Source organism: Mesoplodon bidens (assembly GCF_964165515.1).
Source record: "Mesoplodon bidens genome assembly, chromosome: 3".
Classification (NCBI taxonomy): Eukaryota; Metazoa; Chordata; class Mammalia; order Artiodactyla; family Ziphiidae; genus Mesoplodon; species Mesoplodon bidens.
The window spans coordinates 6,541,659-6,557,209 of record NC_138178.1 but is presented as its reverse complement, the minus strand read 5'-3'; the positions used below and the strand labels follow the sequence as shown (position 1 = coordinate 6,557,209).

Below are 15,551 nucleotides of genomic sequence, written 5' to 3'. Positions count from 1 at the left end.
GTCTAGTAGGTTACCACAGCGAGCATTAATTTATAGACACCCCCAGGGCCTGAACAAGTTGAAACAACATCATTAAAAGGTCAAATTTACTTAGAATGTCTCGAATTCAGATGTAATAGTAAAAGCAGACAGGGTGGAAGACAGAGACAGTCATGGTTCTCTGTACAAAGGTACATTTGTAATGTGATCTATATTGATGCCCGACGCATCACACTGTATTATGTGCATCTCAGTTTGCGGGTGTCCAGCACTCAGAGCCCCTACTTTGTCAAGCAGAGAAATTTTCTTCCTCTTTGGGAGGAAACCTGCATGTTGCTGCCCATGGGCAGAGGGTAGGACAAGAGGCAGCTGAGGGGGCACATGCACCCCATCATTCCCAACAAGACAAAGGCTGTCTCTATGACCTGTGGTTTCCACAGCCTTCTGCCCAAATTGCTTTCCCCTTTCAGATCTTCTCTGGAGGATTATTTTAACTGGAACCTGTGAAGGTAACTTTGGGGTGGGGGAGTGGAGGAGGGGGAGGGAAGGTGAGCAGTGCCTCAGCTCCATAGGATCCAACCTTGAATTTGCAGTCTGTTAGGACCAGCCCTGCATCTACTGTTTACCATTGTGTGGTCTTGGATTTATCTTTTAAACACCTTTGATGTCTGTTGCCTTACTCATAAAATGGGTTTTACATGGTCATTTTGTTGTATGGATTAGAAATAATGTGTGTAAGTGACTGGTACATAGTAGGTGATGAATAAATGCAATGCATCTGGTAGCACTGACTGCAACACCCAGAGTCAGAATGCCTCTGTTTCTGCCTTTCATCTTTGGTTCCAAGATCATACTCTGCTCACAGAACCGACACTTGAACTGGAAATAGCTCTACAGGCTCCTGCTGTCCCTCCCTTCCTTTCACAGCTTTGCAGCAAACGGCATTCACTGGCAATTCCACCGTCCTGTGGCTCATGGATAAGGTCTTTGGTAGAAATGATGTGTATGTAGTATGCTGGCCCTCACTCAATAGCAAACCCCTGAGCCACAGTCCTCTGATTCCTATTCCCCGACCCATTCTCAGGCCATTCCCAGTAGCAGCCAAGGTTCCTGGGCCCACAGTACCCCCTGATGGCTAAATGGGGAACTTTCTTTTCTCAGTCATTCTTATCTTCTCTCTCTGAAACTCCCCCAGGCTTTCACTGTTCACTGCTTTGTTCATTCCCTCATAGACCATTCATTTCTTACAAATGTTGTGTGGCCTCCTATGCCTTGCTTTTTTTTTTTTCATTTCTTGCTCAATTATTTCAGAAACATCTCTCTCCCTCCCTGTTTCCCTCACTTTGTTCCACTTAATGAACCCTCAAGTTACGGCGATTATGGTTGCAAGTATAAAATAGTAGGATGAATGCATCTCTCAAGAGAAAAACCCCATGGACTTCCCTGGCGGTCCAGGGGTTAGGACTCCATGCTTCCACTGCAGGGGACATGGGTTCGATCCCTGATCAGGGAACTAAGATCCCGCGTGCCGTGAGGTAAGGCCAAAAAAACAAAACAAAACAAAACAAACCCATCCATTTAGGAGTAAAATAAGACATAGTTATAGAACCAGCAGCATTAATCTCAAAAGCCCTTTGCGATATCCAGATGTCTTCCTGAGAACCTGTGCAGAAGGTGCCATCTACCCCCCTCTTTCTCCAAGGAACACTGATATTTTCTCAACACTCATTATTTTCCTATTTATTTAATCGCCAAAATTGTACTAGTTTGTCCCCTACTGTTTCATTGCAAATATAATTCAGCTACAGTAAGGGTTAAGTGCATTCCTATGGGTTATTCTGGAAACCAAAGCACGATCTTTCAGCATTAGTTCTCTATGGGAAACTGAATTCAAAGCTCCAAACAGTTGCTTTAGAATGAACTTTTGGGAAATGCTGCCTATTGTAATTTAACACTGGAAATTTTTGGCTGGGAGTGGTCAGTTTTCAATAGTTCATATTGATGTCTGTATTCTCTGGTTTTCATTTGTTGAACGGTGACATCTACTGGGATTAGTACTTAGAAAGGTATTCAGGTGTGACTTATCTGGATAAGATATTGATTCTTCCTTATCAAAGAGAAAATATACTAACCAGATCCTGATTTGATATGTTGATATGTTATGGGAATATTCTAGAAGGTTATTAAATTCATGTCCATGACTATAGATTGACTGTTGGTGAAAATACATCAGATGTCTCAAAATGCAAATGCTAATTTCCCTTAACTTAAATTCAAATACGCCAACAATTTATGTTTTTATTTATCAAGGCTTACATTTAAAATACTTTTTAAAATACAAATGATTTTGACGTGGATTAGTAAAATACCTTTAACTTTATGCTTAATTGTTCTGATTTAGGAAATTTATTCTCAAGCTAGAGCTCAGTAATTAGAAGCATCTAAGGTCCTGATTCAACAACTAATTGAAAGATTTCTTTCACAAATTAATATCAAGTGGTTTAATTTTTCCAGTTTCTAATAGTTAAACTTTAAAAGTTTATAAAAATTGGTATGAAATAACTGAATTAGTCAATAAAATGGTAAATGAGCTATTGTGACCATATATAGACACATATGAAAAACATAATTTTAAAGTGTTTTCATAAAATATTTCCTAGTTTGGTCATAATTCAAGCTAATGCTTGCATAGGAGTTTTTTCTTTGAAATGATTCCCATATACTTAGAATTGAACTATTTTCTCCTTTAAAATAAAAACTGCAAATCAGTTAAAGTAACAGGTAAATACTACCCATCCACTTTCATCAAAATTCTGTGAAAACTGATGTTCTGCATAAATTCTAAATGCATACTAATGTAACAATAATGAAGAATATGGCATAAAATAGCTGTGTGGTGCAAAAGGTATTTTAATTGATTGATCATCAAAGAACATTATTTGAGTTGACACATTCACATTTTTCTGAAAAGAGGTATTTGCTTTCTGATAATATATACCTTTTGAATTCATAAAGTTTTGGAGGTACAAATTAAAACATTCAGTGTTAACGTTTTTGAAAGCTTTAAGTTTAAATTGTTTTCTCAAGACCCAAGGAGAAAACACCAGAGGAAACATAAACAGCCTGAATTGTTTAAAATGTATTTTCCCTTTAATTAAATAAGAAACATCTGTCCAGGGATTTTGGAAATGAATGTAATCCATCCACACTCTGCCTGTACTAGTTTGCATCCAATGTCCAATATTTTGAAAGAAAATTCTCCCTTTCTGTAAAGAATTAAACAGCAACATGGAGTGATATCTGGGTCTGTAGCAGCTGACTCTTGCCTCCAGAGCTTGGGCACTGTTAATGCTATAAGGATCTGTCCTTTCCCAGATTTGTCCTTGGGAAGTAACCAAACTCTCTCCGGAATCAAGGTTAGGGTACAACATCTGCCTTTCTCCAAACCATCCACTCCCCCTGAAAATGCTTATCTCTCGGAAGAGTAAGGGGAACAGAAGTTACCAGGATGCGCCCAACTACCCACGCTCAAAATACCGTTCCCCCTCTGGGGTGCACTCAACATTTTCCTCCCCTTCACCCCGGCTTTAAAAAGCTGATTTCTCTAGGGACCTGCGCTGCCCACAACACAGACCCATCAGACAGGCCACGTGAGCAAAAAGAAAGTGGACAGTTGACTCCAGGATGGCTGTGGCTCTTTGAAACCAGGACCCACAGTTGAGAATGACAAGTATCACTTACTGGTGTTATCAAACGGTATCTGCCTGCACTGCACGGACCCCTCGGCGGGCCAAGGACAGTAGTAGACGGCTCCCCCTTCCACGATGTCTGGCTGGCTGGTGTTGGCTTTGGGCGCTCCCACCAAGACACTCGCTCTGCGAAAAGGGTTGGAGAGGAATTACTCCTTGGGAATCATAAACGTGAGCGCAGGCGACGCAGTCTCTGGAGCAGCCTGCCCACCGAGACTAGGGTCGGGGTCAAGGGCAGAAACGTGTTTAGGATAGAGACCGACTGTCACACCTGATTTCCTCGCGGAAACCTATGGGCGTCTGAAACCTGGTTTGGAAGAGGGTGCAAATAGTCCTAATTCTTCTCTAGGTGGAGCTATGTATATCGTGAGTTGAGGGAAGAGGGGCGGGCGAGTGGTGGGGGGAATAGCCAAGGACAGAGCCCAGCTGCTTGGAGCAGACAGCACTTGCGCCCAGACCCTTAACAACGGTTACAGGCTACGTATAAACAGACCGTGTTGCGGTCGTGGTTTTCACTGGCTTGAATCCGCTCGGTCCCGTTTCCCCCTTTGTACGACGCTGAAGTCTTTGTCTCGGGACGTCCCCGGGACCTTCGGATTCTAGGCAAGCGGCATGTCCCTAGCTCAAAGTTCACAAGGCACATCTAGAGAAGAGGCTGGTGCCGGGGAGCCGGACGGGACCCCCGGCGGGCAGCGCGATGGGCTCTCACGATCGCCTGCCATCAGGCTGCAGGGACAGGCGCGGGTCCCCCGGCAGAGGGGCAGGGACCCATCCTGGGGCGGGGTGGGCCCGCGCGCGCGGGGAAACTTACGTGCGAGCGGCAGGTACGTGGAAGTCCACCGCGTAGCCGAAGTAGCTGCCCTCGGGGCCGCCGTACACCGTGAGCTGGTCCACGTCCAGGTTGAACGCCTGCGAGGCGGGCGACCACAGCACCACCAGCGCGGCCGAGAAGCAGCAGAGGGGCGCGAGGGGCGGCGCCCGGTTGCCCCGGGGACCGCGGCGGGCCCGGGCGGACATCGCCCTCCGCCCGGCCGGTGCTCACCGGGCGGCGGGAGCCGAAGACCCCGGCCGGGGAACGGCGGGCGTGGCGGCTGGCGGTCCCCGATGCCCGCGGCCCGGGTCGGTGCGCGCGGCGCGTCCGCGGTGACAGCCCCGGGCGATCCTCCGCGCGTCCCCTGCGGTCTGCCGGCCGCCTGGTCCCGCGGCTCGGGGGCGCTGGCGGAGGGGATGCGAGCCCTCCTCTGGCAGCGGGAGGGGCCGCGGCGCGGTGGGGGCGCCTCCTAGCGGCGCGTCCGCGCACTGCGGGCCGGAGTCCGCGACTCCCTCGCCGCCCTCGGCCGCGCTGGCGGCTGGCGCCTGTTTTGGCCGCCCGGCTTTCTACATCTCAAGAACGATCTGAGCCTCACACAGGCCAAGTCAAGCCATTGCTTTTGGAAGCCGATCTCCCCCCTCCCCTGGCCCCCGCCGCATGGGGCGAGGGTTTACTCCAGTGTCTCCCAAATGGAAGACTGTGAAAGCGTACCCCAGCACGAGGGACGAGGCCAGACCAAGCCGGGATCTTTGCATCACCTCTGCAGCCTGAAGACCCTTTCAGGGTCGATGTGCATTTGTTCGTCTGTGACTGAGAATGAAAGTTTAAATCCAACAGTCCTCTCCTTCCCCACATCTACCCGACCTCCCTGCCGAGGTAACTGATAAACAGAGCAATCCTGGAGATTTTATTTAGGTCTTTCTCAAAGGCACGTGGCACACGTCAAATGACTCGGCCCTGTATGTCCTTGACCCTGTGTAATTGTGGTGAAGACTGGCAAAGTTGGGAATGTCGGAATTTCCAGTTTACCCCCCAGCAGGGGTCGAGGGTGTAGGTTGGAGTCAGCAGGAGTTCAAACTTCAGTTCCAATCCACCACCGGTGTTACTGATCTCTTGTCTGTGTCTTCCGCTTGGGGTAGGGAGTGAGGGATGAGGAGGGGGGAAGGCAGAGGAGAACCGTGATGTAGAAGCCCTTACATAACGTGGTCTTCCAGGGAAACAGGACTGATGGGGAAAGAGAGCTGCTATTAAGCGTTAAACACGGTGGCGCTGGGGTTACATAGGTATAGAGACGGGAGAGGTGCGCAGGGTCTACAGTATTTTAAGGAGATGTGTTGGTAGATTTCAACAGAAATTTGAATATGAGGCTTGGCTTTGGACATTGTGGGCGGAGTGATTGAGGGAAGGTATTAAAGACAGAAAGCCTGGGACGAAATGGTTGTGCAAGGGATTAGAATAAAAGTGTGGGTTGGAGAGCAGGGGGAGATAGGGATGGACGTCCTGAGAAAGGATCTTAGTGACAAGAACATTTATTGAGACAAAGGGAGCCGGTTCTACAGCAAAGGCATGACATGCCCACAGGGATTCCAGAAGTTTAGTGGAGGATGTGTGTGTGTTGGTGGAAGGGGGTCGGTTGTTAGAAGGAAGAGAAAGCAAAGCAGCTGTTGCCCAAATGCACTGGCTGATGAGGACTTCGACATGATTAACAGATGGAGGGGAAAGGAACCCCACAGGGTTAACTAGCAGGGAAAGGGCCAGAAGACTGATGGCAGAAGGAAAGTGAAGGAGAGCCCAAGGCGAGTCTGCAGGTATCGACTAAGAAGAGGAGGATCACAAATAGTAGCAACAGGCAAGGAGAGCATAAGGGGAGGTAGATGGTGAGTTAGATGCTGGACCTGTTGACTCTGTTACTAGCATGGGATCCCCAAGAAGCTGGAAGCGTAAACTGTGATTCAGAGCAGTGGTCTAGTCTGGTGGTGCAGATGTAGGAGTCCATCCACGGAAAATCTCTGCTCCCACTGAAAAGCTAGACACTCTCTCTCTTACATTAGAACCTACTTGGCAGACTGAGTTAAATTTTACATTTTCATCTTTGCTTGTCTCCTCCCTGTAAAAATGCTAAAAATTAATAATCTATCAGAAGATTATGTAGCAAATCATCACATCTGGATCATTTCCTAACTGGATAGTCCTTCCCCAGACAAGGACTTAAAAGTAGAGGGTAGAAAACATTTTTCTCAGTCCAAAAGTCCACTTGTGTTGGATACAAAGTCCACTACCCTGGGTCAGGTTACGATTGTTCATAAAAGTGATGTTCCCTAGAGTAAATTTCAATGAGTAGTTCACATGCAACATATACATGGGCATATTCAGAGCTGTGGGAGACCTTGAGACTGGGAAATAACCTCAACTCCGTCATTTCCTGAGACTGCATGCTGAAATGTGTAAATTCATCACATTGCAGGCAAGTCTTATGTTGAAATGGAACACCTAAATAGGTAGAAAGTAATGGGGGGGTGAGGAATTGGGAGATTGGGATTGACATATACACTATTGATACTATGTATAAAATAGAGAACTAATGAGAACTTACTGTATAGCACAGGGAACTCTGCTCAGTGCTCTGTGGTGACCTAAATGAGAAGGAAATCCAAAACAGAGGGGATATATGTATACATATAGCTGATTCACTTTGCTGTACAGTATAAACTAACACACTATTGTAAAGCAACGATACTCCAATAAAAATTATTCTTAAAAAAGTATTTTGAGTTAAAAAATCCAGCCTTTTCTCAAGTCTTTATGAGGGCATGTTTCAAAGGATTTACAAAGATAACATAAGCAATCATGATCTCTATTTGTTTAAATTAATAAAGTGCAATTAAAAACAAAAAGAAAGTAATAGCACAATCCTAGGTGTACACTTGGTCCACATACCAACTTCCCAGACAGAAGCAGCTCAATATTATAAAATGCTTTGATTTGTATGAATCAGCACATCACCAGGGTATCCCCTTTTGCTACTGTCCCGCTTTTTGATATTTCTAGCATGTTCCTTATTTTTAATTCAAGATAGGGGTAGGCCAGGGAAGAAAATTCTACTTATTGCCACATAATTGGATACATATAGTTGTCCGTTTCTTCTAAAACACACTTGTTCTTGATTTATACAACAAGCCTATATTCTTTTTTTTTTTTTTCTTTTTGTGGTACGCGGGCCTCTCACTGTTGTGGCCTCTCCCGTTGCGGAGCACAGGCTTCCGGACGCGCAGGCTTAGCAGCCATGGCTCATGGGCCCAGCCGCTCCGCGGCATGTGGGATCTTCCTGGACCGGGGCACGAACACGTGTCTCCTGCATCGGCAGGCGGACTCTCAACCACTGCGCCACCAGGGAAGCCCCAAGCCTATATTCTTAATAGTGTCACTTTCCACTGTACAGATGAGGGCATTAAGGTTCAGAGAGGTACAAGCATATACAAAGTTACAGAGCAAGTAAGTGGTGTGATTTGAACCCAGGACCGGCAGATGCCAAAACCAGTTCCTTACACTATTAGGTCTATAAGTATGTTTTTGTAAGTTATGGCAATAATGAGAAGTCACCTTTCTAAAGTAGCAAGCTCTTCTGGGCTGGCCCTTTGAGCATGCGCATGAGTCATGATTGAGAGGTGGCATAATGTAGCAGTGTGTTAAGAGGTCTCAGAAAAGGGTTTGGTGGTACCTTGGTATTCAAAGAGTGGAGGGAAAGCAAACTTGCTTGAAGCTCTTTGACCTCCCTGGGAGACCAAGAGCCTGGGAGAGTAGTAAATCTTCCAAGAAGTCAGAAAAAAAAACCTGCAATAATTACAGGGACAGAATAGGTCTGCAGAGGTGTCTTGCACATTGCGCTATTCTGACACCTGGGAACCATGCCCATCAGTAAAACTTGGGGTACCGTCAGAGAAACACATGGACGGTGACAGGTCTTATGCTGAATGAGAAGTTTGACATTTTAAAGATCTACTAGCACGGATTTATTTGTCAGAAAAGCAAGTCTGGGAATTGTTTGTCATGCATGTGAGTACGTGTGTATATTTAATACTGAGAAAGGTATACATAGTTGTTTCCCTAAACAGAAAAGAAAAGAACCCAAAGGTCAAAGATGGAACAGATTTGGCCCAAACATTCCAAAAATAAATAAGTAAAGAGTACCCTAGGAAAAAAAAATGCTCTCTGGGTTGTAGCCATGTATGAAGTACTTAAAAATAGAAATGTTGTAACATTTAACCATTAGTGCATACTTTTTAACAGAAGACCAAATACGTTTGTAACTTAATAACCAATTACTATTCCCCACTGTTTATTTTATTTTTAAACAATTTTTTTAAATATTTCTTTAACTTATTTATTTTCTTAATTTTTTTTGGCTGTGTCGGGTCTTCGTTGCGGCACGGGGGCTTCTCTCTAGTTGTGGTGTGAGGGCTCCAGGGCACGTGGGCTCTGTGGTTTGCAGAACGCGGGCTCAGTAGTTGTGGTGTATGGGCTTAGGTGCCCCATGGCAGGTAGGATCTTAGTTCCCCGACCAGGGATCGAAGCTGCGTCCCCTGCCTTGGAAGGCAGAATCTTTACCACTGGACCACTGGGGAAGTCCCTCCCCACTATGTTTAAATCTGTTTCTTTATGTGATAAAAAGTGATCCTGCTTCCAAATCAAGATCTAGGGGAGTCCCGATCTGATTATTTCATTAATACAACCACAGTTTCAATATGTTGAACCATTTACAAAATAAGCCAATGTAAAAACAATGTGCTTTTGAAGATTCCATCAGCTTTAAAAATGAATGCACCACAAATGGAAGGTAGTTTTTCAATCTCTTGTATTTTGGGTAACTGAGGTGATCTCAGGGGTTTTTTGGTTTGTTTCTTTGTTTTTGGTTTGATTTTTTTTTTCTTTTTTTTGCCCAACTGGACTCAGAGTTTCTGCAATATTAGAAACCACTGATTAGTAAACACTGGTCAATTAAACTTACTTTGGGCAAACAACTTTTAAATCTGTCAAGTGTCTCTGCTAGCATAAGCTTATGTCTGCAAATTTTCTATTTCTGGTCCCTGGAGGATGAATCTCATTATAGTAAAATCTTTTTTTTTTTCTTTTTGATAATTTTGTTTGTAATTCTCTTTTATGATTTCCCTTCATGATTTTATTAGCCACTTTTAAGTTAAAAGTGCTGCAGCAGTGGCCCCCGTGCTGGCAGATGTTCAAGCACAGCCAGCAGTTGGTTTAGCTGAAGGAAAATTCCCACCAGACTCTGACTTGATCTCTTTTTAGAATGAGCCTTTTAAAAACAACTCTGCTTTAAACAAAAATAAAAATAAATAAAACAATTCTTTCTCTAAAAAAGGAAGGTAACTGAGGCCAATGATGTTCTTCCAGAACCTTGACATCTGGAGATAAATCTTCCTGGGAGTCCGAGACCACAGGCAGCTGAGCTTATATGCAAGACCTTGATTTACAGATTTTAATTAGGGCCAGTTCACTCCAGAATCTTGAAAAACCTACACACGTCTGATGGGTTGGCCACAGTGACTAAAGCAAACTTCCATGGGAAAAAACTCACAACATAGTTGTAAATTTGGAGTCTGGCAGTTGGGAAGTGCAGTTCCCCAAAAGCTTATATTTGAGTCCGGTGCCAAAGGAGCCTGCAGGAATATATTCGAGGGGCTTTATTATTGTTAAATTTCAATAAGGTGTTAGGGTTCAGGGCCCCAGCACTCTGGTGCTGGGGAAAGAGAGTCACTTAAATGAGGAGTGAGGCATTCTCCCCACCTGTGCACGTGCCAGGCGTCTTCATTCATTCAGGCAGCCGTTAACTAAATACCATAGACTGGGCGGCTTATAAAAAACAGAAATTTATTTCTCACAGTTCTGGAGACCGGAAGTCCAAGGTCAAGGTGCCAGTGCGATTGGGTTCTCATGAGAGCCCTCTCCAGGTTCCCCACTACTCACTGTATTCTCACATGGCAGAAAGGGAGTGTGAAAGTCCTCTGGGGTTCCTTTTATAAGGGCACTAATTCCGTCATGGGGCTGCACCCTCATGACCTCCCAAAGGTCCCACCTCCCAATAGTATCACAATGGGGGCTGGGATTTCAACATATGCATGGGGGAGGGGGGGCAGGCTAGACACAAACTTTCACCCCATTGCACCAGGACTTGAAAGCAGAGGCTTTTGTGAACACAATCCTGCAGGCGTCTCTGTGGACCCAGGACAAGGGTAAATAGTTGTGGGTTCCAGGGGGAGACAGCAGCTGTGGCCTTCGGAAGCAGCCAAACTCTTCATTCAGCCCTTGGGGGATGCTGAAGGACTCCGGCGAGACACAAAGGTTGCCTACAAACAGGTGGGGAAGTCACAGAGGAGTCCTCCACTCATGGGAGGAGATGAAGGCTGGAGCATCTGATTGGGGATCTGAGTGTGTTTTCTTTTTTCTTTTTAATTAAATTAAATTAATTAATTTTTGGCTGCGTTGGGTCTTCATTGCTGCACACGGGCTTTCTCTAGTTGCGGCGAGTGGGGGCTACTCTTCGTTGCAGTGTGTGGGCTTCTCATTGCGGTGGCTTCTCTTGTTGTGGAGCGCGGGCTTCAGTAGTTGTGGCACGCGGGCTCAGTACTTGTGGCTCACGGGCTCTAGAGCGCAGGCTCCGTAGTTGTGACGCATATGGGCTTAGTTGCTCCGTGGCATGTGGGATCTTCCTGGACCAGGGCTCGAGCCCGTGTCCCCTGCACCAGCAGGCAGATTCTTAACCACTGTGCCACCAAGGAAGCCCTCTGAGTGTGTTTTAAACCCCAAACTAGGTTGCTGTGTTTATTCCATGGTGGGAAGATGCTAGGAGGGTGTCTAGGACTGCCCTCTAGTGTCTGTGACCCTATTAAAGCCTGTGAGATTTTCTTGTGAAAAAATGATGTAGTCTCACAATTTAGATGACCTTTTCATTACAGAGTTCCCAAATTTGAGTTGGTCTCTCTCACGTTTATCACCATCTTTATTTCCTTGTGGTAGCTTTGCAAATCAGGTAAAAAGGGAAAAAGAAGAGAGACATAAAGGAGAGAAGGAAGGAAAGAAGGGAGGAGGGAGGGAAGGAAAGAGTTTGCCCATAAAAACAGTATTTCATATTGTCCCAGCTAGCTATTAATCAAATCAGATTTCCATGTCACTCGTGCAAGGACTCTATTCTACTCAATCTCATTGGCCTACCTAACTTTGTTGTTTGTTTATTCCTTTTTATCCCATCAACAAATATGAGCACCAACTGTGTCTTAGGTACTGTGCCAGCCCTGGAGATACACTTGTGAATTTAAGAGATATAGTTCTTCCCTTCCTGGAGCTTATGATGCAGTGAGGAGATAGCAACCTGATAAGAATATAATTAAGTGGATAAGTGCCAGGAGCAAAACTAACAGGGTGTGGTTAGAGAAGAATGGGTGTGAGGAAGATTTTAGGAGAGCGTTTTCCTTCAAAGAACATGGCCACATGATCAACCAAAGAATGAACTGGACTATTAATGATGCAACTTTAAAAAAAGATGTGGTTGTTACTCTGCTCACTCCGATCTGGAAAACAAGGGACCCTATGGCTTGGGGTCCCTTGGGGCCCCTGACTTAGAAAAGTTCAATCTTAGCAGAATTCATCTGTGCTAAGACATGGAACCAAGTTAGGACGTTTAGAGCCCCTATAGAATGCCATATGCCTCCTATGGTATCCGTGCATTTTGTCATCTGTGTAACTTACATACAAAGGCTTCCTGCTTACCATGACAGTTAAGTTATCTGTACCCATGACCTTGATCACTTTAATTCTCTCTGTGCAGGAATGTCCTAGTCCATTTCCAGGGTTAGCAGTCTTTTTTTTTTTAACATCTTTATTGGAGTATAATTGCTTTACAATGGTGTGTTAGTTTCTGCTTTATAACAAAGTGAATCAGTTATACATATACATATATCCCCATATCTCCTCCCTCTTGCATCTCCCTCCCACCCTCCCTATCCCACTCCTCTAGTTGGACACAAAGCCCCGAGCTGATCTCCCTGTGCTATGCGGCTGCTTCTCACTAGTTACCTATTTTACATTTGGTTGTGTATATATGTCCATGCCACTCTCTCACTTCTTCCCAGCTTACCCTTCCCCTCCCTGTGTCCTCAAGTCCATTCCCTATGTCTGCGTCTTTAGGGTTAGCAGTCTTTGAGAGAACAATTTGAAGGCTGCAAGTGAATTTCTTGTCTTCTACTTAGATTGCTTGAAACGTAACTAATTGACTTAAGTTAACCTTTCTGGTTTTTATTGTTTCGACTTATTAAAAAATGTGTCCTTTTCCCAGAGGCCTCTGGGCACACACACAAAAAAATAGAAATATGACAAGTTAAATTAAAACCAGCAGATGAAAATTAAAACACTCTCATAAAAGAAAAAGAAAGATGCCAAGTAGCATTTCTGGAAGGAGAAAACTAAACCAAATGGATTAAGCTTAGCCATTTTTCAACTAGTTTGCGAGGAGGACTTGCTCAATGTAGATTTAGAGTGACTTCCTATGAAATCCCTGAAAAACCTGTGCCACTACGTATTTTCATACCAAATTGTGGAAATAATGGTAATCCCAGGGAGAGAAGGGCTCTAAACCTTAATTCTTTTTATAGTGATGTTAAGATTGCTGTCTAGCCCTTAGTCACAGTGTGATCTCATTCACGTGAATCTCACTCTTGGGAGGTGAGAGATTAGCTCTAAACACAGTTAATGTTTCTCTACTGAACTCTAATCCTTGCTGTCAGCTGTCCTACTATGATTCTGTTTAGAAACCATTGCTGCTTATACGTGCAGAGACAGTAGGTATTAAGAACATGGGTTCTGGAGCCAGATATCTGGGTCCATAGCTCCGCTTTGTCGCTTAGCTGTGTGACCATGGGCAAGTTACTTACCATCTCTGTTTCCCCAACTGTAAAATGAAAATACTAACAGTATATCATATGGAGTTGTGCGGACTGACTGAGTTAAAATACGTCAACCTGTGAGGGTCCATATGAAAAGCATTATGAGTGTTAGTCATTATTATTACTTACGCTTCTGATTGCTTATAGATTACTCATGGAATTATGTCATCTTTCCTTTCAATTATCCACATGTGCCTACCCTTCACTGGGGAGCTCGGGTGCTCACTGTGTCCTGCTGCCTTAGTTGATCCTTCTCAATTAACACTCCTTTGGGCAATATCAGGTTGTAGAGAGGTTACCAAATAATGCTGAGTATTTTCCGGATAAGAAACGATGTTTGAGGCATATTACTTTGACAGCTTTGTAAATGAGGGAGAAATAGAGAATAGTAGTTACATAAATATATTAGTCTACTTGTGAAAAAATAAAGGTCAGAATTAGGATGGTGCAATGCAGTGGAGATGGGTAGTGAAAAGGTTTTGTTTTCATGCTTTCAATATGTGTGTAGTTGCAATTTTCTTTTTATTTATACTTCATGAGGTATAGAACTTCTTGAACCTGTGGGTTAATATCTTTCATCTTTAAAAAAATTCTCAGTTATTATCTCTTCAAGTATTCCTTCTTTCCCACTGTCTCTCTCATCTTCTTTCAAGATTCCAATGAGTGTATGTTTGACCTTCTCACAGTAGAGCCTCTATTGTTATTTTATGTTGATATTTTCCATCTGTTTAGTTCTACATGTTTCATCTTAATATTTTTCTTGTGATTTATCTACCAGTTCACTGATTAGCTCTATAATTAGGACAAATCTGCTACTAAATTGGTCCATCAAATTCTAAAATTTGGTTAGTGTACCCTTAAGTTAAAGAATTGCCCTAGGTTATTTTATTTTTATAGTTTCTAGCTCTCTGTCAAAGATCTCAATCTTGGTTTTTGTTTTATTAAACATTTTTGGAGTTATTTTAAAGATTGTCTGTTAACTTCATTATGTGAATTATGGGGGAGGGGTTTATTTATATCACCTGTTGTTTCTCTTGTGTTTTGATCACATTATCTTGTTTACTTGGTTGGGTGCCTTTCAAATAAGAACATATTAAAAAAATTAAATGCCAGATATCATATATGAAAAACTACACAAGTAACTTGAGCCCTGCAATGATGTCCTCTTCATTCAAATAGAATTTAACACTTATTTTTGGCAGGCGACTATGAGCAATCATACCACTCACTCATTTTAATCAATTTCCAGGGATTGAGATGACTTGAAGCTGAGCTTCAGTCCCTGGGAGGGTCAATCTATTTCCAATTCCTCCTTAGAGCATAGACTTTTAGAATCTCAACACTAAATATGGAGTATTTGCCATTGAACAACCTCTTTGCAAGACCATGGATTACGATTTTTGTTCCCTTTGTCCGTAAGTCCTATCCACCCCAGCCTCTCAGTATTCCATTTCACTAGAGGAATAGAAAATTCTTCTAGGGCAAAATGCCTCCAGATATTGGCTACACTCTCTGAATTTCCTTCTTCTATTGGACACTGGCTTGACAATTCCTTAATGACTTATAAATGCTCCTATGTCTTTAAGACTATTGAAAAAGTACTTTGTCAATATTTTATTTTATTTTATTTTATTTAAAAAAATTTTAAATTAATTTTTGTTGGAGTATAGTTGATTTACAACGTTGTGTTAGTTTCTGCTGTACAGCAAAGTGAACCTATTCCCATATAGGTCGTTACAGAGTATTGAATAGAATTCCCTATGCTATACAGTAGGTTCTTATTAGTTATCTATTTTATATATAATAGTGTGTATATATCAATCCCAATCTCCCAGTTTATGCCCCTCTCTTTCCCCCTTGGTAACCATAAGTTTGTTTTGTATATCTATGACTCTATTTCTGTTTTGTAAATAGATTCATTTGTACCATTTTTTTTTTTAGATTCTACATATAAGCAATATGGTATTTTTCTTTCTCTGTCTGCTTTGTCAATATTTTAAAATTATACTTAGCAGGAGGGTTAGTCTGAAATATTTAGTCTGGTATTATCAGAGTTTG

At 43.3% G+C, this 15,551-nt stretch overlaps 1 protein-coding gene across 7 annotated transcripts in view; it reads right to left on the bottom strand.

Annotated features, from left to right (window-relative positions):
- ITGA8 (integrin subunit alpha 8) overlaps positions 1–4,940 on the bottom strand; it is a 192,596-nt gene extending 187,656 nt beyond the window's left edge. For all 7 annotated transcript variants that reach the window (XM_081229189.1, XM_081229190.1, XM_081229193.1 and 4 more), the window contains exons 1-2: positions 4,540–4,940; positions 3,721–3,854 (exon numbers count right to left, since the gene is read on the bottom strand). In XM_081229189.1, coding sequence (XP_081085315.1) covers positions 3,721–3,854; positions 4,540–4,745 — 340 coding nt within the window. In that variant the 5' untranslated portion in view covers positions 4,746–4,940. The remainder of the gene's footprint in view (positions 1–3,720; positions 3,855–4,539) is intronic.
- Positions 4,941–15,551: the final 10,611 nt, after the last annotated feature.